This window comes from Phlebotomus papatasi, chromosome 1, assembly GCF_024763615.1.
Source record: "Phlebotomus papatasi isolate M1 chromosome 1, Ppap_2.1, whole genome shotgun sequence".
Lineage (NCBI taxonomy): Eukaryota > Metazoa > Arthropoda > Insecta > Diptera > Psychodidae > Phlebotomus > Phlebotomus papatasi.
In genome coordinates, this window is record NC_077222.1 from 97860826 (window position 1) to 97888009 (window position 27184).

General features: G+C 35.6%; 1 protein-coding gene and 2 long non-coding RNA genes across 4 annotated transcripts; 2 read left to right on the top strand and 1 right to left on the bottom strand.

The window, feature by feature from the left end:
• Positions 1–374: 374 nt before the first annotated feature.
• LOC129809954 (S1 RNA-binding domain-containing protein 1) lies at positions 375–16018 on the bottom strand. 2 transcript variants are annotated; one of them, XM_055860129.1, is made up of 3 exons: positions 15785–16018; positions 14796–15718; positions 375–1793 (listed from the first exon to the last, which is right to left on the bottom strand). In XM_055860129.1, exons 1-3 carry the CDS (start codon positions 15916–15918, stop codon positions 454–456), a joined length of 2397 nt encoding a protein of 798 aa, XP_055716104.1. In that variant the 5' UTR covers positions 15919–16018; the 3' UTR covers positions 375–453. The 2 variants fall into 2 exon arrangements, with proteins under 2 accessions (XP_055716104.1, XP_055716103.1); XM_055860128.1 differs by having other exon boundaries at positions 14796–15739.
• Positions 4512–4955, top strand: LOC129809970 (uncharacterized). Its single transcript, XR_008752691.1, has 3 exons — positions 4512–4731; positions 4802–4874; positions 4936–4955. It is a non-coding gene; the product is annotated as an uncharacterized LOC129809970 (long non-coding RNA).
• LOC129809971 (uncharacterized) lies at positions 10750–11193 on the top strand. The gene is made up of 3 exons (XR_008752692.1): positions 10750–10969; positions 11040–11112; positions 11174–11193. It is a non-coding gene; the product is annotated as an uncharacterized LOC129809971 (long non-coding RNA).
• Positions 16019–27184: the final 11166 nt, after the last annotated feature.

Here is a 27184-nt window from a genome sequence, read left to right on the forward strand (position 1 = left end):
ATGGACACCTGGAGGAGGCAGCACAGAGCCCTTCCAAGAAGTGAGATGTTCAGGAAGTTGGTGAACCTAAGGAGTAGTACGGAAATTGGGGAGATGATCAGACAGTGCACCAGTGATGTATTCTGGCTTGTCTCTGAGCATCAGGAGTATGCTTTCTATGACCTGGAAGAATGGCAAGAATACTCCACGGGATTGCTGACGAGTGTTGTGCTGAAACTCGGTGATTATGACATTGTTGGGAGGTATGAAGAATTCATAGATGAGTTCAATCCCGTGATTCAGGAAGCCCATGATCGATTCCAGTACGAATTTGTGCCTAACTTCGAGATCAGGCTGCGCGATTTGAGAGATTCTCAGGAAGAAGTAACACAAAATTATCGTCAATGTATTTCTAGTGTCTTCAAGTTACACTAGATTCTTTTTATTGAAACAAATACAAAAAAAATCATGTGTTTAGAATATCTTTTCCAGACTCAGTTGGATCCTCCCCTGATTTGTATCCACACTCAAAATACTAACTTCCACTGAATCCCCAATCCCTGGCTTCAATCCCCGCAGATTCTTCGTATGAATCAACCCACTTTTTTCCACTCCCAAATCCACGAAGCACCCAAAGTGCGTGACATTTGTGATACTCCCGGTCGCCAGAGTTCCAGGCTTCAGATCAATCATCTTTGTCAGTTTTTGCTTGAAGTGTGATCGTCTATTGAGATCATCCCGATAGTCCATTGAAGGCAGACGCTGCAGGGCCTCACAGACAGTCTTCACGCATTCCGGCAATGTCCCAAAGTTCTTAGCAATGTTCTCTACTTCCCTCAAATCTCCCGCCAAGTTTTTCACACTCTCAATAAAATCAAACTTCCCCAGATCCCTCAAATCCAACGACAGCTTCTCAATAATAGCCCTGGCAATTTGATAACTCTCAGGATGCACCCAAGTCCCATCCAGAGGATCATTAACTTTCCCAGATGTCCTCGGATCCACCCTTATAAATCCCGCGCACTGCGTAAAGGATTTCTCCCCAATCAACTTGACCTTCTTCAATTCCTCCCTGGATCCAATAGATCCATGCTTCTGTCGATACTCAATGATATTCTTCGCCCTGGCCGGAGTCAATCCAGCCACAAACTGCAGCAAACTCTCACTGGCCGTATTCACATCAACCCCCACAAAACTAACACACTCCACCACAATTTCCTGCAGTGACTCCCCCAGCAACTTCTCACTCACATCGTGCTGGTACATCCCAACACCCAGATGCTTCGGTTCCACCTTCACCAGTTCCGCCAGAGGATTCCCCAAACGTCTGGCAATGGACACAGCCCCAATTAAATTAACATCGAGAGTGGGAAATTCTCGCTTTGCTACATCGCTGCAGGAATAAATAGAAGCACCCTGTTCGCTAGTGATACAATACGTAAAATCCAACTTCCCCCGAATCTTTGCTTTCTCCAGGAAAGTCTCAGTCTCTCTACATGCTGTCCCATTGCCCAGAGCAATGGTCTTGCAACCATGCCTTCGCATAATATCTGCGAGTTTGTCCATGGCATCGGCACTGTCTGCCCTTTTGGTATGGGGATAGATAACCAGTGTCTCTAGGACACTGCCCTGCTCAGAGATCATAGCCATTTTGCATCCATGGGCAAATCCTGGATCAATTCCCAGGATTTTCACGCCCTTCACCGGACACATGAGCAACAATTGACGCAGATTGTTGGCAAAGACTTCGATTGAGGCCTTCTCAGCCTTTTCCGACAATTCCCGGCGGACTTCTTTAGTGATCAAGGGAACGACTGAAATATCAAAGTCAATGGAAGCCTAAGAAAATGGAGAACTTGCTCCAATAAAGAATTTCTCTACTGTCCTAAGGGTAATACGGGCTTCAGACCTAAGGCTTAGCCATCTGGCTTAACTCTTTCGTCTCTTTTGGGACTCTAGTACCCAAAGAAGCACATGAATATTCTATGAAAAACAATGTTTTTTAATTATTCAAAAAACTGATATTAATCCGATTCTTGTGGATGATTACAAACTATAAGGATGTCCAAATGTGAGATATTTTTTATACGACCTCAATTAATTCCTGAGCTTAGATATTTTTGATTAAAAAATTGTGAAATTGGCTTGCAGCATATGCTGCGGTCCGGAAAGAGTTAAGTCCTCTAATTCCTTATCAGGCAAGATTTTTTAAGAAATTGTTGTTTAGCATTGGATATTAATGACAAATATAATCCATTAGATTTTGAAAAATCAATAAAATGGCTTCTTATTTAGATTTTTGAGATCTTCGGGAACTGGGCTAAACCCCCAGTCTGAAGCCGGCATAAGGGTAAACTGGTCAGTACTTCGTTTAATTGGTTTAATTAAACACTGAAGCAATAAATTTATTCAGATCAAAATGTTCATTTCCAACTGCTAATTTTTTTTAGGTCTTCAAGCTAAAATACTTCAGACACTGAGAGAAATCCGAAAAAGTTAAAATAGCATTCCGGAAATGTTAATTTTACCCTGCATTATTGATCCGAAATCGGTGTAAATATTATACTTTTTAGGTGTATTTTGGGTTAAAGTTACCCTTTTTCATGTTAATTGTACACTTAACCCTCTAACGGTGCTTTCTTTAATATGCGAAAAAAAGTTCTAAAACAATGTTTTCTAGGATAATTATGATCCAATAAAGTCGAAAAAACCATCCATTCTTCATTATCTCTTTTAGTCTAGGCGCTAGGTGAGAAAATATAAAAAAAAAATTTGAAACTCTTTTTGCTTCTTAAATTTACATTTTTAGTTTTTTTCAATTTTTTTAAATAAAATATAAAAAGTAGAATGACATATCTTTCAGTAAAAAATAAATTTATTTTAGTCAGATAACTTTAAATCTGTATTTTTATGGAAATTGGAAATGAGTTTTTTACAATAATATTTTTTGTTGCTTTTTCTCTGACCTGTCACACAAAACTGGGAATAGCAACAAAACGAAGAGTCAAAATGAGTTCAAACTTTCAAGAGATGTTTATAAGACTATTACCGAGGACACTATAGCACTTTTAAATAAATAAAACCTTTATTGTCGCTGTAAATGTGATTTTTGTGAAGACCGCCTGGAGGCGGTCTTACCCGTTAGAGGGTTAATCAGATTTAAATTTATTATTGTCTAAAATCGCTTTTTATGGCTTCGACACACCTTTCAGATCGGTAAAATTTCATGAAAGCAAAATTCGCATACTTGTTTTCCTCAAGCGTTCTACATATCCCAATCTTTCGCATTTAAAATTGGATCAAACTAAATTGAATTTCTTTTGACGTTTGAAAGAAGAAGAAGAGTGCAAAAGAGTACGACAGACATATGAAAAGTTCTTGGAAAAAGAGGAAGCGAATTTCGATTTCATTAAATTTTCGTGGCCTGTGCCGTATATTTAATTGACCAAAATTGATTTATTTATTTATTAATTTTTTAATGACCGAAATTGATTTTTTTACTGGCGAAACCTTTTTCCCTTAACCCTAATTACCAAAATTTTACTGACCAATCTTACCGAAATACTGACCAAAAAATTAAAAATAAAGGAAGAAAATCTACCAAGTATTATCTAGGTAACTATCAGATAATAATTTCACATATTCTTATTATTATTTTGAACAATTAAAATTCAATTTTGAAGTTTAATTTATTTTTGACTCAGACTAAATCAAATTTTAGAGGTTGGAATATTTAATAAATTTCGTATTTTATTTACGAAGCCGTAAAAACAGTAAATTTCTTTTTTAAATACAGTAAAAACAAAATTATTTATCGTACATTGTACAGTGCTACAGGGGTGGGTGAGTAGGCAGTTCAGGCAGCTGAAGCTTTTTTTTTAAGACTCACTTGCCAAACGATTTCGTATTCAAGTTAATATAGTTTATCTCTTTTTTTGGTACTGGCTATTTTGGAAAAAAAACAACCAAGAGATGATACAGTTACAAATTTTAATTGCAAGGACTCTTCTAATTTCTCAGGATTCTTGATTAATTACTTGGGTTTCAATTTCTGAAGGGTTTCGTAACACAATTCTTACATTTTTCCTCTCAATTTTCTTTATTGTAAATTTCCAAAGTTTAGCGAAATATATATTTATAGATTACTCGAATTTTACGAAATATTTTTTAGATTTCTGTTGTTTAGCGAATTTTCCTCGTGAGTTTCTCATATTTCACGAAATTATTTCACTGGTTCCGTCGTTGCGGGTGACTTTGCACTCGGGGGGTGACTTTGCACTCTGCTGTTCGTGAGACTTTGAACAATTCTAGCACTTATTGATGGTCTTTGCCGATCCGGTCTACCATGTCAAAGTATATAGGGATATGTTAAGTACCAAGTAAGGTACAATGATCCTTGTTAAGAATTTGAAATTTAAATTTACAAGATTGTATAACTTTAGGCTTTTTTGAAGTTCCCTTGGGTAATATTGCATTTATCAAAAACCTGTAGATCATCTTCACTCTCTCATTGAATACCGCAATCAGTACTTCCGTATAAAAAATACAGTTTGACCAGTCTTTGGCAAAAATTCCATGTGAGTAGACAAGTGATCCACGAGGTGAAGAATAAAATTATAATTTCTGTGAAAATAAAAGTGTTTTTAATTCCGGAAATTGTCCAGTGAAATCCTTGGAGATAGTTGCAGCAGCAGAGGAAAGAAACTTTGATCCTACTCGATCGGATTGTAATAGTTTCTGTGTTTTTAATAGGTGAGAGACTATCTGCAGAAGTAAAAGGGCTGGTGATTGATATTTTCGGTGGTTCTTCTACAAATTATAGGTGAGCACGTCACTGAGGTGGCCAAAGGGCATCATAACAAGTTACCAGCGGTTTTTGTCTTGTAATTTAATAGGTAAATCCTCATCATTTGATCCTACTCGATCGGATTGTAATAGTTTCTGTGTTTTTAATAGGTGAGAGACTATCTGCAGAAGTAAAAGGGCTGGTGATTGATATTTTCGGTGGTTCTTCTACAAATTATAGGTGAGCACGTCACTGAGGTGGCCAAAGGGCATCATAACAAGTTACCAGCGGTTTTTGTCTTGTAATTTAATAGGTAAATCCTCATCATTTGGTCCGACGTCGCCTTCAGGGAACAATTTGATTTCACGATGCCTGAAAAGGAACTAAGTAGACGTGCCTACAAGGGTCAACTTACTAGCATCAAGAAGGTGCTTGAGAAGTTCCAGAATGATCCAACCCTCCTTGAAAGAGATAATGCAGAGATGCAAATTGTATCACACCGTGATATGGTTGGACGGGTGGAGCAAAAGTTTCAATTAATCCAAATGGAAATTATCAAGGACACGACCACTCCGGAGGATAAAGAGAGAGAGCAAAAGGAATTGATGAGCTTTCTGGATGACTGCATGGTCACTGAGATGGCATTTACGAAGCTATTGGCAACCATCTCATCGCAATCTCCACGGTCACTCGCTGATGATTCTATTTGCTTAGAAGGAGCGGGCCCCGGAAGCTCAGGTCTGGAGACTTTGCTTAATTTAATGAGCAAACAATTGAAAGAACAGCGCCAGCAACGCTTGAGTGATGAGTCTAGACTCAAGGAAATTCTTGATGTTCAGCGAGAGGAGTTCAGTAAAATGCTGGAGACTCGTAGGGAACTTAATACTTCTCTTAGCGAAACTGACCTTCTTTTTACTGAGTCATCGGCAAAACTTGAGCCTATTAAAATTCCTTCTTTTGGGGGCTCATATTGTGATTGGCAATCTTTCAAAAATCTTTTTCTCTCCTCTGTCGATAAAAACCCACGGCTCACAAAGTCACAAAAAATGCAATATCTTGTGAGTAACACCAATGGGGAGGCTTTGGCTCTCTTCAGTAAACTCCCGTTCTCTGATGAGAACTACGATATTGCATGGAATCGCCTGGTGAAGAGGTATGATGACAAAATGTTGATAGTCGCTGCACATATGGATGCATTTTTAAGCCAACAAGTGATCTCTAAGCCGAATGCTTCAGCCCTAAGGAAACTCCAATCATCTACTAATCAAGCATTGGAGGCCATTAATGCTTTGCAAGTCACGGAAAGAGACCCTTGGCTCATCCACTGGACTCTCAATCATGTGGACCATCAGACCAGGACACTGTGGAGTGAAAAGAAGCCCCAGTCTACACCTACATGGGCGGACTTTGATGACTTCTTGAACACCAGGTGTCGGAACATGGAGTCCTGTCCACCGCAGCAGTCCTCAAGTAAGTCAAAGCATGTGTCTTCTCATGTAACCGAAAACCAGAAACGCGAAAATTGCAAATACTGTAATGTCAATCCACATAGATTGTATAAATGCAAGAAGTTTTTGGGTCTTCAACCCAAGAAAAGACTTGAAACAGTTAAAAATCTTAAGCTCTGCCAAAATTGTCTTATCGATTGTCATGAAATCAAAAATTGTTCATATCAGTCATGTAAAGTTTGTAAGCAAAGACACAATCATTTGATTCATGATGCATTTACAAGCCCAAATCCCACTGCAGTGCCACTCTCAATACTGGATAACCCTACCCCATCTGATACTGGTACTAATCCCTGTCCCTCAACATCCACTAGTTTGAATTGTGCGGGAAAATCACGAGGGGTGCGATCCCATGTATTGTTCGCAACTGCTGTTGTAAAACTTTTGGGCAACAATAATACCCAAGAATATTGTCGAATTATCTTGGACCCCGGATCCCAGATTAATATCATCTCCACTTTCATGTGCGAAAAGTTACAATTGCCACTTACCCGAACAAATTTTATTGTTGACGGAGTAGGGTCAATTTCACAAGTCTCGCAACAGGAAACTCAGGTTCGATTGCAGATCAAGGACAAATCTGAAATCCAGACCCATATATTGGATTGTCTTGTGATGATGAAAGTCATTGGGGAGCAGCCGAATTGGGAGATAGATGTCAGTAGGATCCAAATACCCCCACAATTTCAGTTAGCTGACCCCCTCTGGTTCAAGCGACAGAAAGTAGATTTGCTGATCGGTGGTAGCCATGCGTGGCAATTCCTGGGGCTTGATAAACACGTTCTAGGAGAAGGTTTTCCCATGCTCCAACACAGTGTTTTTGGCTGGTTGGTAGTAGGTCCGTGCTATTCCACAGATTACACAGTAGTGGGTTCTTGCAACATTACCACATTGACTAGCATAGATCGGACACTCAAAAGGTTCTGGGAAATCGAGGATGTCCCCAAGGAGTTCGGTGCTCAATCAGAACATGAAGAAGTTGAAGCACACTTCCAAGACACAACCTTTCAGGACCCAGAGGGAAGATATGTAGTATCACTTCCACTTAGGGATGATGTGAAAGATCTAGATAACAATCGTGGGGCTGCTGTGCGTCAACTGAACTACTTGAACAGAAGATTGGTAAAAAACCCAGCATTGCTGAACCAGTATGATGGGATATTCAAAGAATATTTGAGCCTCAATATTATTGAGAAAGTTCCTTTCGATGAATTACAGAAGCCATCTTACTACTTTCCTCACCATGGCGTGATCAAGAATGATTCCTCAACTACCAAGATACGGATAGTGTTTAATGCTAGCTCACGCACAAAGTCTGGGAGGAGTTTGAATGATTGTATGATGGCCTGTCCAGTGGTTCAACCAACTCTGGTGTCAATCTTGTGGAGATTTCGATTACATGAGGTCGTCTTAACCTGTGATATTGTTAAGATGTACCTACAGGTTCTCATTAATCCCTCACACCGAGACTATCATCGGTTCGTTTGGTTTGAAAATTCAGAAATGGTGGATTATCGGTTCAGAACCGTTTGCTTTGGTGTAGCAGCATCTCCATACTTAGCAACTAGAGTTCTAAATCAAATTGCCACAGATAATAAAACGGAGTTTCCTTTGGCTTGTTCAATCCTGACTCAAAATTTCTATGTGGATGACTGCCTGTTCTCTGCCCCAACCATAGGCGAAGCCATAGATGCTAAAAATCAATTAGAAAATGTTCTAGGTGGTGCAGGGATGAAGCTATCCAAATTCAGAACTAACAGGTTAGAAGTTCTACAGCCAGAAGATGATATTACTCCAAATTCCACTGAACTCGTCTTAGATGAAGAAGCCAAAACTTTGGGTATCCTATGGAATCCAAAGACAGACGCTTTCCATTTTCGAGTGACCAACCAACCAAGCGGAGAAAATCCTACGAAACGCTATATTCTTTCAACGATTGCAAGAATCTTTGATCCGTGTGGACTAATCGGACCGATTGTCACAATAGCAAAAATCATTCTGCAAGACGTATGGGAGACTGAGGCTGATTGGGATACTCCAATCCCTAATGTGTTGGAAAAAAGGTGGCAAATGTTTGTTGCGGACTTAGCAGATATTGAACAAATCCAAATCACAAGATGGATATCCACAATCAGTAATCCAAGTCATCGTGAGCTCCACGCATTTTGCGATGCTTCGAAAACCGCTTATGGAGTCTCAATTTATTTGGTTTGCGAAGATAGTCATACCTCTCGGTCGTCAAGTTTATTGGTTTCGAAGTCCAGGCTCATGCCAATCCCATCAAAGAAGGGTGCGACTCCTACAAAAATTACATTGACGATACCAAAGGCAGAACTCAGTGGAGCAGAATTAGCCACGCAAGTAATGAACGCTGTCTCAAAATCATTGGGAATAGAAAGATGTTTCTTTTGGACTGATGCAATGGTTATCCTGCATCAAATACATTCGCCAAATCGTCCAAGAGAGGTATTTGTACGACATCGGGTATCCAAAATTCTGAGTTTGTCAACAGCATCCCAATGGCGACATGTGCCTACGTCGCATAATCCCGCAGATGTCCTTTCACGTGGTAGCAGAGTCAAGGCACTTGCCTCTAATAAGTTGTGGTGGAGTGGACCTGAGTGGTTGCTGAAGACGGAAGAAAATTGGCCTCAAGAATTTTGTCCGGGAAAACCCAACCTGTGTTGTTCGGAGACTTTGGCGGGTATGGGATTATCAACTACAGTGGATCCAGACACGATTGTTTACGATCGTCTGTTGGAACACCATGGTTCATTTTTGAGGATCAGTAGAGTTCTCGCATGGATTTTTCGAGCAGTTGCCATTTTCAAGAGCATGAGAATACGCCGAACCCGAAATTCTGTTATGATTTTTCCTGAGAATTTGCAGGTCACAGAGTTAGAAGAAGCGGAAGTTCGCATATTAAAGTGGGATCAGAAAAGGCACTTGAAAAATGTTCGTGATTTGGTCAAGGCTAACCGCCTGAATTCGTTGCCTAGCCCTATGCGAAAACTGCGTCCCTTTATGGATCCTCAAGGAATCTTACGAGTTGGTGGACGATTAAGCCTGTCTTCAGAGGATTTTGATCTTCGACATCCCATAATTTTGCCAAAAGGAAAACTTTCGGATTTACTCGCGCTACGTGAACATCAACGGCTTCTACATGCTGGGCCACAGCTCACGCTAGCGTCGCTGAGAAGAAGATATTGGCCTTTGAACGGGAGAAACACTGTGAAGCGCATCATTCATTCTTGCGTGAAATGCATACGATTAAAGCCTCCAAAATCTCAGCAGTTGATGGGTGACCTTCCACCTTCGAGAGTATCTTTTACTCGCCCATTCCGTTATACGGGGATCGATTTTACGGGCCATATTATGATCAAAAGGGCCCCCAGAGGTGGTGTGCAAGAAAAGTCATATGTGGCAGTCTTTGTCTGCATGACAGTCAAGGCCGTTCATCTCGAACTCATTACTTCGTTAACAACGCACGCCTTTATTGCTGCATTCAAACGATTTGTCGCAAGACGGGGTCTACCAGCACATATCTATAGCGACAATGGCACTAACCTTGTCGGGGGAGAGAAGGAGTTACGAAGGTTGCTCAGGAATCGTCAGGCTCAACAAGAGCTGTCAGACTTCGCATCAAAGCTACACGTTCAGTGGCACTTCAACACTCCGGGTGCCCCACATCAAGGTGGCTTGTGGGAGGCTGCCGTTAAATCCTTCAAATATCATCTCTCACGAATTGTTGGAAATGTGTCTTTGACTTACGAGGAGCTGAACACTGTGATCATCCAGATCGAAGCAGTATTGAACAGCAGACCCCTAGTTGCTCTCACAGATGACCCACAAGACCCAACCAGTTTGACACCTGGAGACTTCTTTACAGGGGGAGCTCTCACACAGCTACCAGTTGTTCAACAAGATCTAGAGAGGACGGATCGTTTGCATAGATGGGAATTATGTACCAAGCTGCAACACGATTTCATGACCCGATGGAAGAGAGACTATCTTCATACGTTGCAACAGAGACATTGCTGGAACCGAGACTCTCCCAATATCGAACCAGGAGACGTTGTTTTGGTTAAATCAGACATTGCACCTAATTTGGATTGGCCAATGGGTCTAGTGGAGAAAGTTTTTCCTGGCAAGGATAATAGGGTGAGAGTGGCACAGGTAAAAGTCAAGGGCAAATCATTTTCAAGACCCATTACAAAATTAATAAAATTACCAGTTCGTGATAATGAAATAAATTAAATTGCGTCTTTGCATTTTCTTAAGTTAAACAAAAAAGGTCTAAAATTTATTATTCTAAACGTAAACTTCAAAAAGGGGGAGTGATGTTAAGAATTTGAAATTTAAATTTACAAGATTGTATAACTTTAGGCTTTTTTGAAGTTCCCTTGGGTAATATTGCATTTATCAAAAACCTGTAGATCATCTTCACTCTCTCATTGAATACCGCAATCAGTACTTCCGTATAAAAAATACAGTTTGACCAGTCTTTGGCAAAAATTCCATGTGAGTAGACAAGTGATCCACGAGGTGAAGAATAAAATTATAATTTCTGTGAAAATAAAAGTGTTTTTAATTCCGGAAATTGTCCAGTGAAATCCTTGGAGATAGTTGCAGCAGCAGAGGAAAGAAACTTTGATCCTACTCGATCGGATTGTAATAGTTTCTGTGTTTTTAATAGGTGAGAGACTATCTGCAGAAGTAAAAGGGCTGGTGATTGATATTTTCGGTGGTTCTTCTACAAATTATAGGTGAGCACGTCACTGAGGTGGCCAAAGGGCATCATAACAAGTTACCAGCGGTTTTTGTCTTGTAATTTAATAGGTAAATCCTCATCATTTGATCCTACTCGATCGGATTGTAATAGTTTCTGTGTTTTTAATAGGTGAGAGACTATCTGCAGAAGTAAAAGGGCTGGTGATTGATATTTTCGGTGGTTCTTCTACAAATTATAGGTGAGCACGTCACTGAGGTGGCCAAAGGGCATCATAACAAGTTACCAGCGGTTTTTGTCTTGTAATTTAATAGGTAAATCCTCATCAATCCTCAAAAGGATTCTTGTGGTTTCAGTAATAGTCAATGAAATGCTAATATAGGTATTTTGTCAAAAAACGACTCCGTGAAAAAGTTATCTGAAGGTGTAATTCCAAAATCGATTTCAAAGTAGTAAATTGCCCAAATCTATTCTAAATTTATCTGGCTAGAATAATCCACTTCCATTTTGTTGATTATTTTTATTAAAATATTTTTTTTGCCTATTATCTTTCTAACGGCGTTATCACACTTGCACATTAAAATTTTAATGTGATTCACATTAATTGTCGCTTTGTGAGCGTCCAAATATGTTATTTGTGTCTCTGAGTCACTTAATATTTGGGGTTTTTCTATTTATTGATAAATAAGTGGACTTGGCCTGCAAAAGTAAGTTTAAATTCACCTAAAGCATAAATATTTTTCACATTAAAAAATTAAAGAGAAAATCGCATTAATTTTTCGCATTAATGCTATAAATCAATTTATATCAAATTTTGCGGGTCAAGTCTACCTTTTTATCAACAAATAGATCAAATTTTGAATATAAAATGATTCAAAAACACAAATTACACATTTGGACTCTCACCAGCGACAATTAATGTGAATCATATTAAAATTTTAATGTGCAAGTGTGATAACACAGTAAGAACGCATGATTTATGTTATAAAATTGCATGTAATGATCTTTCTAAAGCTTTATTATAAAAGTATTTGGCTAAAAATTATCCAATTTTTTGATAATTTAAGATAAAGTGACCGAGATCTACAAGATGGTATGGTCGCCATCTTGGTTTGACGTTTCTGTCCGCCATTTTGAATAACTGTCAAAACCTAAAACTGGTCCGATTGAGCTGAAATTTTAGTATGTTCTAGCTGATGTCAAAACCTTTTCAGAACATATATGACATCCGACCTAGGTCAAGCGATTGCCTGGATACAGGAGCTCCAAGTTCAAAATTTTGACATTTTCATTAATACAGAACTACGGAGAGCTTCTTTTATCGAAATCATCACAAAAAAGACAGTACTATCGTTAGGCGATGAGATCTAAATAACAAACAAAAAGAAAAGGATTGTTTTTCTTTATAACAGCATTATTATTTGAAGATCTAAAAAACTGTTTTTGCAAAAATGAAAAAAAATTAATAAATGCACTTTTCATTTATTTTTTTCTAATTATGTAAGAGTAAATAAATATATAAAATAAAAGCCTCAACCATTTTTAATGGTTACTGAAGCATTTCATTTAGATTTTAAAATTAAGGATTTTAAAATAAAGATCGCCAAAATATGATGATTTCAAAATTTTAAAATGTGAGCCTCTGTATCTAGGTAAATACTTGACGTAGACTGGGACATAGATACGTTCTGAAAAGGTCTTGACATCAGCTACAACATACTAAAATTTCAACCCAATCGGACCAGTTTTAGGTTTTGACAGTTATTCAAAATTGCGGACAGAAACGTCAGATCAAGATGGCGACCACGTCATCTTGTAGATCTCGTGCATCTTACCCTTAGAACTGAAGATCTTCATTGTCGTTTATTATCAGAAATTGTTGATTTTTTAGTGTTTATTAAAAAGTGCAAAGTCACCCGCACCTTATCCCCACCCCAGTGCAAGCCTTTTTTCTTGATTTTTTTTAAACATAGTAAAATTTTATAAAATTAATGCTAGTGGCACAAAATCCATTCATTAACAACTGAATACAAATAATTTTACTCAAAAACCCCCCTCCCTTCACTTTAACTATCCATTTTTAGAGAGCAAAGTTGAAAAATAGCGAAAAAACGTGCAAATTCACCCGCAACGACGGTTTTATGAAACATTTCATTTGCAAAAATTTCTCAAATTCCTCTTATTTCGCAACACTGGGTTTCTCAGATTTCATGAAACTTTTTGTTGTTTCTCGGGTTTCTCGAAATATTTCTAAATTTTTTTTAAGCAAAACCCTTTTGGTAATAAAAACTACAATACTCATACGTAATATTTTTCATTAATTTCTTTAGCTTTGCGAAATTTTTTTACTGCTTTCTCAGGTTTCATGAAACCGATGAAACAATAATTTGAATTTTCTGAAATTTCATCAAACATTTTTCAAATTTCTCTAGTTTCTAGAAATTTTTGTGTGGGTTTCTCAGATTTCAGGAAATGTTTCTTGGCTTTCTCGAGTTCCATGAAATATTTTTCAGGTTTCTTTTCTTTTGCGGAACTATTTTATAGGTTTCTCAAATTTCACGAAATTTTATGTTGCCTTTTCTGGTTTCATGAAATATTTCTATATTTTTCTGCTCTCACGAAATATTTCTTTTTGTTCTCCCTGGTTTCGCGAATTTTTTTCGTGAGTTTTTATAGGATTTCATGATTTTTTTGCTGGTATTTCAGATTTCATGAAACATTTTTTTTAATTTTCTTATGAGATATCACGATACATGATGTATCGATCTTGTACACGATCTCTTGTTTCGTGAAACTTTTTTTGTAGGTTTCACAGAATACAGTAAATGCTTTTTTGTCGGTTACTCGAGTTTCATAAAACATTTCTCAAATTTTGTGGGTTTCTTAGATTTCACGAAACATTTCTAATTATGTCAAAATATTTTTGGGAAAATTACACCGGAATTTCCTATATTAGTTACCTTTTTAATATAAAATATTTCCCATATTAATTTATTATTTTCCCAAGATTCAATATTTTCTAATGTCATTCATGCTTGAACTGCCTCACCTTCCCCTAAAGATATTCCCAGCAAAACTTCGATCTGCAATTCTGCACTTTTGAAATTTTAACGTTTCTTGTCATTCAATCGGATACTTCGTGTGGCTTCGGGATAGTCGTGCGACTTCGTTAGCATCGCGAATTTCTTTCGTGCTTTCTAACCATTTCCTTCCCCTTCGTATTTTCTATTATGGATGATTTAATAATATTGTATTATAACATTATAATAATATTGTAAAAAAAAAGAGAGTATTCACGTAAAATTGTTGAATAAAAATTGAATTTTAAATAAATTGAACATATTTTTATGCAATTAAAATAATGTTGAGAAACATTAGAAAGGGTAGAAGAAATGTAGAAATCATCTAAATACTCTAAAGAAATTCTGCCGATAATTTTAAAATTTTCTACATAAATTCTGCAGAAAATTCTGCAGAATTTTCATACAACGATCGGATCCACCTTTAGAACAAAATTCTGCAGAAATTCTGCTGATTTTTCGGCAGTTAGTAATTCAAATCTGACGAATTTCTGCAGAATTCTGCAGAATTTGCCGGGTGGGTTGCACTTACAGTTTCAATATTCCAAAACGAAAAAGGTTTTAATTTGAATTTTAACTTTTTTGCAAGAATTTTAAGTTAAAAAATTAATTGTATGAGATGTTGTCTAAAATTTGCATTATATATTTTGGAAAAATCTTTTGCAAAGATAAATTTAAAAATGGCAATATTAAGTAATTTGAAAGAGACTTACCCTTCTTGGAATACATTTCACTGACGATCTTTTTAAGGAACTCCGTCCTGACGGAATAATCGACTTCTGCTCTGTAGAGATTCATCACGAATCTCTCGATGTTCATCTGCATTTCCGTCGGAATAACAATTTTGACTGTGAGTATCTTGTTCTTCTCTCCTCGATTTATGGCCAGAATCTGGTGAGGACGGATTTGAGAAACCTGGCAACTGAAGTTGAAGTAGAGTTCATATTTGGTGGCATCCTGGGGATTGTGTTCTTCTGAAGGCTTCGCTTTTGCCTGAGATGAATGCAACTCAATTCTGGCTGTTTTTCTCCTCTCTCGAATGAAATCCAGGAGCCTGGAATTCTTCATGATCATACTGGACACGAGAATGGCAACACCAGCCTTCACTTCATTGACTGTACTCAATGGGCCCACAGATGGGTCCACGTGCTTCTCAAAGTTCACGAATGCCTTCCCTGAGAGCAGCATCTCAGCCACTGGCTTGAGTCCCAGATTTGTGGCCTTTTCCACGAGGGATTTTTTCTTAGCCGGCTTGTACAGTTCATAAACGTGATTGAGTTCCTCCATGGACTTTACTGTGCAGATTGCTTCCTTCAAATCCTCCGTGAGGAGATTTTCCTTCTCGAGAGTCTTTGCTACGCTGGCCACTTTTGCCCTGAGTTGGGTGACTTGCCCCAGGGAAGTCTTAATTTCTCGCATTCTGTCAGGCTCCAGATTACCCACCAAGTGCCTCCGGTAGCGACAGATGAACGGAATTGTGTTGTCCTGCTCAAAGAGCTGGACAATATTTTCAGCAACAGTTGGTCGAAGATTCTCCAGTTCTGCCAGAAGTTGCGAAATTGACCATGCAGCTTGAACACCTTCATTGGACTTAGCAAGAGAGCGACTTGTAGAGGGTATAGACTTGGCTGGCAGCCTGAAAAGAAACAAAACATTGCTGAACAAAGGAAATTTGATATCAACAAAATAAAAATTGCCTTACTTTTGCTTTGAAGAAGAAATTCCATCGGATTCATCTCTCGGGGCTTCTTCATTTTTCACCCTTTTTGCGGTACTTTCTGGACCGGAATTCAATTGCTTTCTCTTCTTAGGGATATAACTGAATCTTTCTGACATTTTTCACATATAATTAACCGGTATTTTCTTAGAAAAGTACACAAATCCACGCGAGATCTCACAAATCCAAACAGCCACATAACCTGATTGTTTGCGAACTGAAGTTTGCAGACAGCCCCTAGCAAGTTGGCCATTTCATATGGAGCTATTTGAAGCCAATTCCTAAATTGATCTCGGACTCAGCTCACAGTGCTCCGAGGAAAAAATTTATTTAAACAAAAATTTAGTATATTTATCCTTCCATACGGAAAGGTATCTTATAATACGGAAGAGCTTCTCACTTTTTAAATATTTAGCATAACGGTAGCGCGTGCAAAAAAATCCCATATAAATTTAAATCGAAGTATGAGAAAGTGACTTCAAATTTCAGGGAACTTGCCAGGGGGTTGTTTGCAGAATATCCTCCAAACTTTTCAAATGTTCAAACCTTCTAACGATATTTTACTTTTAAAAAAATCATAATGGCAATGCGAAACACGCGAAACATTAATCGTGCTTTTCACCTCCTTTTCTTCAGTAATTTTTTGCAAATTATGGTGGAAATTGTTAGGAAAATGTTATAAATTGACCTAGTTCTTCGCAGGAAACAGTATTCATTTCTGTTGAGTTGAGGATATCATTCGTAGTAAAGTGCAATCACTCACTCAGATCCAAATTAGCATACGACGGGGAAGACTCATAGGCGTACCGTGTCAGGTCAGGGGCGAAGGGGGCGATCGCCCCGGGCGCCGTAAAAATTAAGAGCGCCATAAAGCAACCAAAAAGATATTTAAATTAAGACATTTAACCCTTTAAGGACGATTGGAATACCGGTGTCCCATAAAGAAAATAATTTTTCCTGACTAACCTAAAGGTTTTTTTTTCTTATGTCTTCAAATAATTGTAAAGTAGAAGGTTGAAGGGATCCAGAATATTTTTTGCAAGTCTTTAGCTATTTGCTATGTAGTAATTATTTAAGCTCAAAAATGGCGATTTTTTTAATTCTCAAATTCATAATTCATTTTAGGATGATTAACTAACGGATGGAGCATTTTAATTCACAAGTGGTACATTTTTCTTAAATTCTTTATAATTTTTAAGCTTTAGATCCCACAAAAATAAATATAACACGAAATGGTAGTCACATATACACAGAATATATTTTTATTGAATTTAAAATTTTACTGGTGTTACAGATAGAAAATTTTTCAGAAAAATTCAAAAATTTGCGCATTTTACGTCTTTTTCCTAGAGGTTTTAGGAACTATTATCCTCATGCAATCATTATAAATTTTGTGCTAATAACATAACATTAGATACGCAGTAGAGTCTCTTAAATCTGAATCTCTCAAATTCGAACGCCGTTTGGATTCAAAATGTCAATTGTGTGGTTATGTTAAAAAATTCGTATTCTGCGAATGAAAATCATATTTATGTGCTTCTTCCTGAATGTTTACATACATTATGATCGTATAAGATGAAAAGGAAGTGTGTTACTACTAAGATTTGTGAGAAAGTATGGGAATTTGACTCAAAGTGCAATTTAATCTTACATAAATTTCGTTAGTTTTGAAAAAATCGTTCGAATTTGGAAGGTGAGAAATGTCAAAAATACCCCCCGAGCGTTTGAATTTAGAAGACTCTACTGTACTCTTTCATTTGGTAAAAGTTTTAAAATGATTGCATTTGGTTTTATACCAAAACTAAAAAAAAATACTTAAGAAAAAATATACCACATTTTTGTACGAAAAATGTATGAAAACTCTCTGCCCTGTTTTAGTTATTTTTTATACTTCCATTTTTTTTTAAGCAAAACCATTTTGGCAATAAAAACTACAATACTCATACGTAATATTTTTCATTAAAGCGAAAAATATTATTCATTGGTATTGTCAAAAAAAATTACTTAAATTTTTGGGCTATTGTTGTCCCTATCGTTTACAGAAGCACAAAATACACCGAAACAGACTCTATTAGACTTTTCAAGGTTAGATGTAACACTTATCATTGAATATGTTTCTCAGTTTAATTTTTATTGTTGATTTTTAGTCCGTTAAGTGCTCGTCGTTAAAGGGTTAAATTTAGAGCGCCCTAAAAATTAGGGCGCCGAAAAATGAGAAGGTGAAATCTTAAAGCGTTAAAATGTGAGGGCGCTCTTAAGTGTAATGCCCTAGAAACACTTACAACTTAAGTCGAGAGATGACTTAGTGGAAAGTGATGGAAATGTAGTTTGACCATTATTTCTAATATACACTCAGTCCCGGCATTAAGTCCTTCGGGACTATGCACCTGACGGAATTATGCACATACAATTCTGCAAGTTTGCCTACCCTAGTCAATTTATGAAATCATTTTTGAAATATGCCTGAATGTATACTATTTTGCGATGCGGAAAATTTTAAAACATTTTGCTACTTTTTCAGAATAAAACTTTAATTTCTTTTATTAAGGTAATTTTTTTAATATTCTAACCATTATTGAAGAACTCTGGCCAAAAAGTACTGTTTGTTAATGCAGTTCCATTAAATAGTTGAATCTTATTGTTTGAACTACTTTTACTCCGCGCGAAATTCGTTCTACGACAGATTTATTCAAAAGAAAGCCCCTGCGGGTATGCAAATTTTCTCGATGCATAATGCCATTTCGCACGTTTTTTTCGGTCCCGAAAATGTGCTTAATCCCGGGATTGAGTGTATATCTACTAATAAAGCCTTCTGGGCAAAAACACAGGATTTAAATGATCTTCCACAGCACCTCCCCAGCAGAGAAATACGTAATACGTATTTCTCTTGACATATACATACTCTAGGTTGACATACTATGTCAACCTAGATTCGGCCATTTAAAGACCAGGATTTACGATTGGCCTTGTACTTCTTATAATTAGTACGGTGTTCCTTATCGTTGGCTGCGTGATCTTCGTCAGAGTTCACGCATTTTGCAGTGTCATCGCGGGTCGTTCTTGGGCACTCACCACGTGGGTGTTCTGTGAGGCACTTTACACATCTGGATTTGTGTCCACATATTGACGAAGCATGGCCAAATTGCTAACAGTTGAGGCACTGCGTCAGGTTACATATCTTCTTACGAAATCGAAATCATTGGACTTGGAATCGGTCGAGCTTGGGAAATTTGTAGGATAGCAGCTTGGTAGTAGTTTAGGGACGATTTACGAGAATCATTCCTAAATGAATGGGTCCGTATATTCGAATATCCTTAAGTCCAGAACTTCACATGCAAACCTAAAGCAACGTATTTGGAAAGCAGGTATACCGTGAGTTCCGATTGAAGCAAGGGTACATGATGGCACTACTACTGCAGTTTGCTCTTCCTCAGTTGCGATGCAAATTCGTCACACTATCAACATTATAAAATATTATACATAAATTTGTCCTATTGTCATCATATCATCAGCCTTTTAAGGACCAGTAGGTCACCGTCACCAGTGACCCTAAATTTACTTAAACTTTAAAAGACAAAATAATATGTTATATATTTTTGTTTTTTGCTCATCGGTTATCCACTGGTCTCTAATGAATTAAAATTAAACATTCCGAGCAGTAGTGTGCAGGGTAAGGTTATAGTTTATCTGTTTGTGAAAATTCGCATGAAGATGTATTTAAAGAAAAAGTATGTTCGTGACTAGTTTAACAAAAAAAGATAATCTTATATTCATAACGGTGAGAAACGCAACATTGAATGATTAATCCTAAGAACAGAACCTTTAGATCTTTAGGTTTACAAGAATGAAATTCAAATCATTCCCGGACAAACTAACAAAGGTAACAGTTCTAAAAATTATCCTACCGGAAATGGCTAAGAAGTCGGTATCTTCAAAATGTTTGGATTTATTTTGGAAACTCAATTATTTGGCTTGGCCAATTGGAGGAAATATTATGGACGAAAATACGGAAGATTCAATTCCAAACAAACGCACGTACCTTCTAATAGTGGTTGTGGCGATATATTGTGTAATGTCTGTATCGTCACTCTATATATTTCACAATGATTTTTTCGATTTTGCATTTGCTTTGGTCACTTGTGGTTTTGCCATTCAGGGTTGCGTTAAAATCTACGTATTATTAGGTCGTGTAACCAATATGCGAAAACTCTTCTATACAAGTTTGGATTTTATCAAAGTTTTTGAGTGGAATGAAAGAGTTTGTCAATCATTTCTGAAATATGAAAAATTTTGCGATATCTGCAGACCAATGGTTTTTCTGTTTTATTCCATTTCTGGTGGATTACTTATCTCATTTACCATTGTATTATCCATTTGGACAAGATCTAAATTACTTCCACTGGGAATAGTTTTGCCATTCCTGGATTATGACTCTGATATTGGATATGGGATAAATTTTAGTCTTTTGAGCATAACTATAATTTATGGTGTTATTGGAATATTTGCTAGTGATTATTGCTATCTTTGTACGATGGCTTTGGCTTGTGGCCAAGTAGAAACCATCAGTATCCTCTGCAATGATCTGACAAATCACCTGGAACACAACCGAGACGATGACTCGGATCAAGTACAGAAAATGATAAGAAACATTGTGATGTCCCAGCAATTGAACAAAAAGTAATTTTTTTAAATATTTTTTTTATCCAAAATTTAAATCACTAATTTTTTTCATTATTTTAAATCCATTTTATTAGTTATATGAACATCCTTGAGGACTGTTTTGGGATTCACTCTTTAGCAATTATAGTCAGCAGTATGATTTCAATTGCAATCGCACTCTTTGTCCTTATCCACGATTTCTGGATAAATGGAATTATGGTAATCGGAATAACATTTTGGCAAATTTCTGCAATCTGTGCAGTCGGTGGAGTCTACATGATTAAGGTCCAGAAGGTGGAGATGGAGGTGAACGAAACCAAGTGGTACTTACTCTCAGTGAAGAAACAGAAGATGTTCGTGAACATTATCCAGAATATGCAGAATCCTGTAAAACCATCAGCATTAAAAATGGTTTTTCTCAATTTCGAGACTTTAATTAATGTAATATTTTATCTTGAATATCTTTTTGATAGAATATTTAAATTTTGTAAAATATTTTTTCAGTGCCTAAAGATGATGTATCAGTTCCTTATGCTTCTACTCAATATGTCAAAGTGAAAACGTATTCAGAAACCTGGATAATGTCTTACTACACATTCTATATACAAGCAATATTGCATTGATTTGTAAATTAACTGAAACATAATACATACAATGAATACTTAATGTCATATTAATTCAATACAGTAGACTCTCTCTCAACTGGGCATTTGGGGCGAAATGTCATCCGGTTTATCGATAGATTTGGGCGTCAAAGCCTATGAGAATTCCACAAAAAGCGCTCAATTATAAAGAATCACGATAAAATAGGAAGAACTACAACGAATTTGAGCAAATTAGCTTCATAATTAAATGTAAATAATTGTCAACAAAATTTTTCGCCCGATTGAAAAGAGCCGATTGAGCGAGAGTCTACTGTATTTAACATAAAACGATAATAATTATACCCAATGCACAATAACTTTTGTTTAGTAAACATGTTTTTGACATTTAAATGAGAGTGAGATCTAGATCTAGTCGTCTCGCTCATTCTCATGGGAAATTTTGAAAACATGTTTACAAACAAAAGTTATTGTGCGCTGGTCATTTAAATCTTCAAAATAATTTAACTTAAACAAGGAATAATAGAAAAAAAATATTAAAATTTTGAACTAAGTACCTCTACAAATAATAGCCTAAAACCATGTCACAATTATTTTGTATTGCTCCATGTAGCAGCTCCCCATATGGAAGCGTATGTAGGAGAATTCTGTAACAGTATGATAATGTCATGGCAAATTAAATTTTTTATCTAGAAAATTCAAAAGAATAAATCAAAAATCTAATTCATCTCAGTTACCATCAAGTTACAATGCGCTTCATAGAACTCCTAATGGCCTCTACACATTGGGAGCAATTTTTGTCAAAAATTGCTTTTTTGAAGGAAATTCCCTGCAGCGTTGTAGGGGGAAACGTCAAATTTCTGTCAAAAACGCAATTTTTGACGAAAATTGCTCCCAATGTGTAGACGCCTTTACGGCCATTCGATGCCCACTGAGCTTTAAAGTTGCGCTCCTCAGAAATTTACCACAAAAATTTGTCATATAAGATTGTCATATCAGTACAGAATTTCCCTATTGATTCACTGAGAAAAAAAGAAGGTGCGATTAACTTTTTTTCCTCATAACTTTAACACTTTTTAGGTGTAAAAATATATCAACATTTTTTAATGTTAATTTTACACATTTTAAGAGTAAAATTAACATGAAAAAGGGTAACTTTAACCCCTAATACACCTAAAAAGCATAATATTTACACCGATTTCGCATCAATTTTGCAGGTTAAAATAAACATTTCCGAAATGTTATTTTAACTTTTTCGGATTTCTCTCAGTGTTTGATAAAATGTGGAGCAATATCACAAATCCAAATCCAACTCTAAAATTTCAGCACGTTTTTTCCTTAGATACACTCTAACAGAAAGGGGTTCTCTAAAAGATCACAAAATAGGTGACGGAATATAGCTTTGGTGATTAACAGGATCAGGGGCATGACGTTTCCTATGTTTCCCATAAGTTTCTAGCGTGCCGAAAAAACTTTTGAGTTTATTAGCTTATTTATTAGGAATGAATTAGCAAAAAATACAACTGAAAACCTCAAATTGCCAACCTACGTACTTTTGGAGATATCTTGTGAAATGTGTACGAAAACAGGAAAAAATGTACACTAAAACTGGTCGCATTTTTCAGAGCTAATGTCACCCCCTGAACAGGACAGATTTTCAATGCAAAATAGTGAATGAAAGTTTCTTTTCGTTCGTGAAGGTATATATAATACAAACTGGAAAATTCCAAAGAACTCTATAGGCTTTTTATTTAATATTGCATCAAGGATCGCTGCATATACTGTACTTCGAGGAGTTTTAAATTGTTAAGGAGCTCCATGCTTAAAGACAAAGACTGACCATTAAAGAAAGCACAAAGAGAATTTTCTAATGAGGAAAACACAGGCAGAAGAGAAAGGAGTTGAATATATAAAATCTGCTTATGAGAAGATTTGATATTTTGCTCAATAGATTCAACTGTTGAATGCCAAAAGTACTTTTCAGCTAACTATAGGTCTAGAACGTTTTACTGATTTAAAGAATCACATAGATTGGGGAGACCGGGGCAGAATTAGCCACGTATAGTATTAGATAGCGGTATTTTATAGTATGCCTTCGAAAAAATATTAAGGAACTACCTTTTTTCTAAATATATACTTTTCTTACTATTCATTGGAATATTTATCAGCCTTATACAAACATTTTTTGCATAGATTATACGCAATGAAAAAATTAATTTGGTGGCTAATCTACCCCGGTCTCCCCTATTTGTTCTTGATATTTCGATGTAGGCTTGCTGTATGTAGGGTGGAATAAGTACTTTTGGCCACTTTTAGGTTTCATGCTCTTGTACAGTAGACTCTCGCTAAATTCGGCTCTTTTAACTCTTTCCGGACCGCAGCATATGCTGCAAGCCAAAATCACCATTTTTTAATCAAAAATGTCTAAGCTCAGGAATTAATTAAGGTCCTACAAAAAATATCTTACATTTGGACATCCTTATAGTTTGTAATCATCCACAAGAATAGGATTTTTATCAGTTCTGAATAATTAAAAAAACATTGTTTTTCACAGAACATTCATATGCTGCTTTGGGTACTCAGAGTCCCAAAAGAGACGGAAGAGTTAAGACCGGGCTACTTTATAATTCGGGCGGCAGTTAAATTCGAAAAAAGTTTGTTGACATTTTTCAAGTTCGATTATGATTAACAAATGAAGCAAATATGTTCAAATTTGTCATGATTTGTCTTAGCTTTGATGTGATTTTGCATTATTAAGAGGTTTTCATGAAATTTATAATAGCAATTAGCATGTAAACTCAATAGGAGTATGCAGATGAACAAAAAATCGTTGCATTTCAAACAATTTGTTACCCGAATTTGTCTCTAATTCGGTTGACATTTTGGTCCCAAATGCCCGAATTTGGGAGAGTCTACTGTAATTTTTATAATCCTTTTTTTTTTTTTTTAAATAAAATGCAATTTTATACCAAGATACCTTAAAAAGCGGTTGAAAATTATGATGATGGTGATGATTAGAAGTCAGAAATAATTTCATTCGTCTGGTCTTTATGTTCGTTGGAAAAGAGAGTCCTGAATTATGTCTTATCTTAAGTGTAATATCAAATGCAATGTTCATAGAGATAAAAGCACTCTGACCTTCCCATTGCTCCAATCTTTTAATTTATTTTAAGATTTTGTCTCTTTGCGTATACCATCATCCAACTGACATTTCAAAAAATACCCAAAAACACCCAAAGTGAAGTTTTATATTTTTACCACTGGCGCTGATGTTCCTAGTCCTCTCGTAAATTTTACTAGACCTCATGGACTTAGGTGCTGGACACTTACGATTAAAGTCCAGAGACAACTAAGCTCGTTCATAGCCAAGTCAGTTCCTGACACACTACAAAAGAGGCTAAAGTAAAATAAAAAGTAAGATAAAAAGTGAATTAAAGAGTGAATCATTGTCAATTCTTGGGAGTATTGAACAATATGTTCTTGGAGAGAACTTCGTGCAGTTGTATGGGTTTTTTTTTAGGAAAACGGCAGAGAAAACGACAGAAGGGTAGCTCTCGAAATCATGTTAATGGGGCCCGCATACTACGGTGTGATCAAGGTCAATAGTCTTGTAAATAGTTAAAGTGAGTGTTTTATTCAAAACTACCGCCGTTATAATGGCCAAAGCCGTTGAAGACGCTGAGCAAACAGCAGAAAACCTAATGTAGCCACTTTGTCTTTTTTTTTATCCTTATTTCCAGATATTAAACCGTGACAGGTAAAAGCCCAACATCTATTTTACGTCTTTCGAGTCGGTTGTTAAACCATTTCAGGTAGGAGTAGAAACATATTTTTTGGTCCTTCGAGCCGTATTAAAATTAACACATTTCAAACTTAGCTAGATGTCCAAAATTTGGTGCAGGTCTCCTACCTCATTGCTACTCACCTGAAAATCAAGCTTGTTTTTTCAATCGGATATTATCGGATACTATGGGCGGACTTTGCTGGAATCTTTGGAATAAAATCAGTAGAAATCAGTAGACAAATAGAAACATTTGAAATTCATTTGAATAAAAGTCACTTTATTTTTACAAGGTGAATTACACATCAAAATCGTTCATTTGAGGTTTTTCATGTATTTATCTCTCTTTCAAAATATATTTGTTTTATCAATTTGCTCACAGAAACGCAAAGGAAACTTGCAATGAATAGGAAAGAGTCATATGAATTCACATATTTATTGATTTTTTTTCTTCTTCAATCTTGTAGTAAAATAATCATTTTTTTGTGCATATCTATCAGTTTTTTTGTCTCTTGTGTGTTGTGTGTAAAAAAAAACTCCAGTAATACAATTAAGTGGATGATGATTTTTGTTTTTGTTTCATGTGTAAAAAACTCTTCTGTTTTCACTTTAAAGATGTTTTGTTTTTTCTACTATTCTTTTGCTCTCTTAAACCGTTGGCCATTTTGTAACAATTATTCTTTTACCTCTTATTAGGTGTATTAATTAATAATTATTTTCATTATTTACAGAACCGTTTCAGTCTTAAACGTAACATTTTGTCTGATCTATTTTCTGCATGATTTTTTCTTCTTATACGGAGAAGTTTAGTTAATATTCTGAAGTATTTTTTTTCAATTTTTTTTCTTTTAATTAATTTATTTATTCATTCACGGCACAGCTTATAGAAGTTGTTCGTTCTCAGTTTATGTTTTTTTTCAATACTAGACATCAATCTTTTTATGTTTTCATGATTTTATTTTGTTAATTATTTGTTTTTTTTGTGTGCAAATTCTGGGATTTTGGGGGAGAAATAATTCGAAAATGAACGAGATCTTACATAAAAAATCATCAACAAAAAGTTTATTTCTTTAGTATTTATTTCTTTGACCATTTCTCACTTTTCGAAATTACTAACAATTTATTTTTATCCGCAATTTCTTTGTCAAAAAAAAATTTGCCAAATATCATTGCAATATTCACGACGTATTCAACAAGTTCACTTTTTCTTTCGTCTTCGTTTTTTTTTATACTTCTCGGGTAAATTTCTTATTTCAATTGTTGCATTTTTACACTATATTTTTTTTAAAATTTCTTTTTTGTGTGAGCATCTCATTCACAATCGAGACATACACTGAATCCAATAATTATTTACGCTTCAAGATTTTCACTTTTTTTCTCTCTCTCTCAATAATTTATTCTACTATTACTTATTTATTAAATTTTACAAACTAAAGAACACAATAATCTTGTCTATAATTGATTTCTTTTCTCAAATACAATATGTACACATACATATTCTTTTTTTTATTATTCTCTTTCATCGAAATGATCTTCGTGAGGGGAAGAAATTTTTTGTTTTACGTGATGTAATAGTTTTTCTACAATTTTCATTTTATTTTAAAATTAAAATGTGTGCTGAAAATTATATAATGTTGACTTAAAAATTAATAACAACCGAACAACCTTGTTTTCTTGTATTTATTTAGTCTGCAACTTAATCAAATGTGCCTCTTTTATCACCATTTATTCATTTTTTTTTTAAGAAGAATAATATTGTAAGTACGAATTAGCAAAAAAAGAACATAATTCAAGGTACATTTGTTGCAAGAGAGTATTTGTTATCTTTATTTTTTTTCAATTTCAAAAATGATATTACAAAAATTTGTTAGAAATTTTCCTTCTCATTTTCAATATTTTGTGTGTTTTATGCGTTTTATGTCTCTCCAGAAAATACACTGTATCAATTTGTTTTCTTTAATTCATCGAGCACACAGTCATGGATATGGTTTTTAACTACATTTAGTTATTTTCTTTATTAAACATTTTACTTATTTATTGTTAGTGTTTTTTACCCTTTTTGTTTGTTTTTTTTGGGCACTGATATTTTTCGCTGGATTTATTTATTTTTCTTGTTTTTTTCTTTTCTGATATTTTGGCACAAAACTTTAGGCAATGGTCTATTTCATGTTGAAAAAAATATTTAAAAATAAAATCTGTTGCTCTCAAGATAAATAGAAACAAAATGTTCTGTCCATGTCCATGATTTGCTACAGCCAAATGATTAAAATAAAATTTATTTATTGAAATTCTAAAGTTCTACTTGTAGTGACATCTGCTTAGTTGAGTTTTGGAATTCCTTAT

Coding starts and splice junctions, on each gene's coding strand:
- LOC129809954 (XM_055860128.1), bottom strand. CDS start 15,918: ATGTCAGAAAGATTCAGTTATATCCCTAAGAAGAGAAAGCAATTGAAT. Junction 15,740..15,784: donor ATTTCTTCTTCAAAGCAAAA/GTAAGGCAATTT, acceptor TCCTTTGTTCAG/CAATGTTTTGTTTCTTTTCA. Junction 1,794..14,795: donor TGAAATGTATTCCAAGAAGG/GTAAGTCTCTTT, acceptor TTGATATTTCAG/TCGTTCCCTTGATCACTAAA.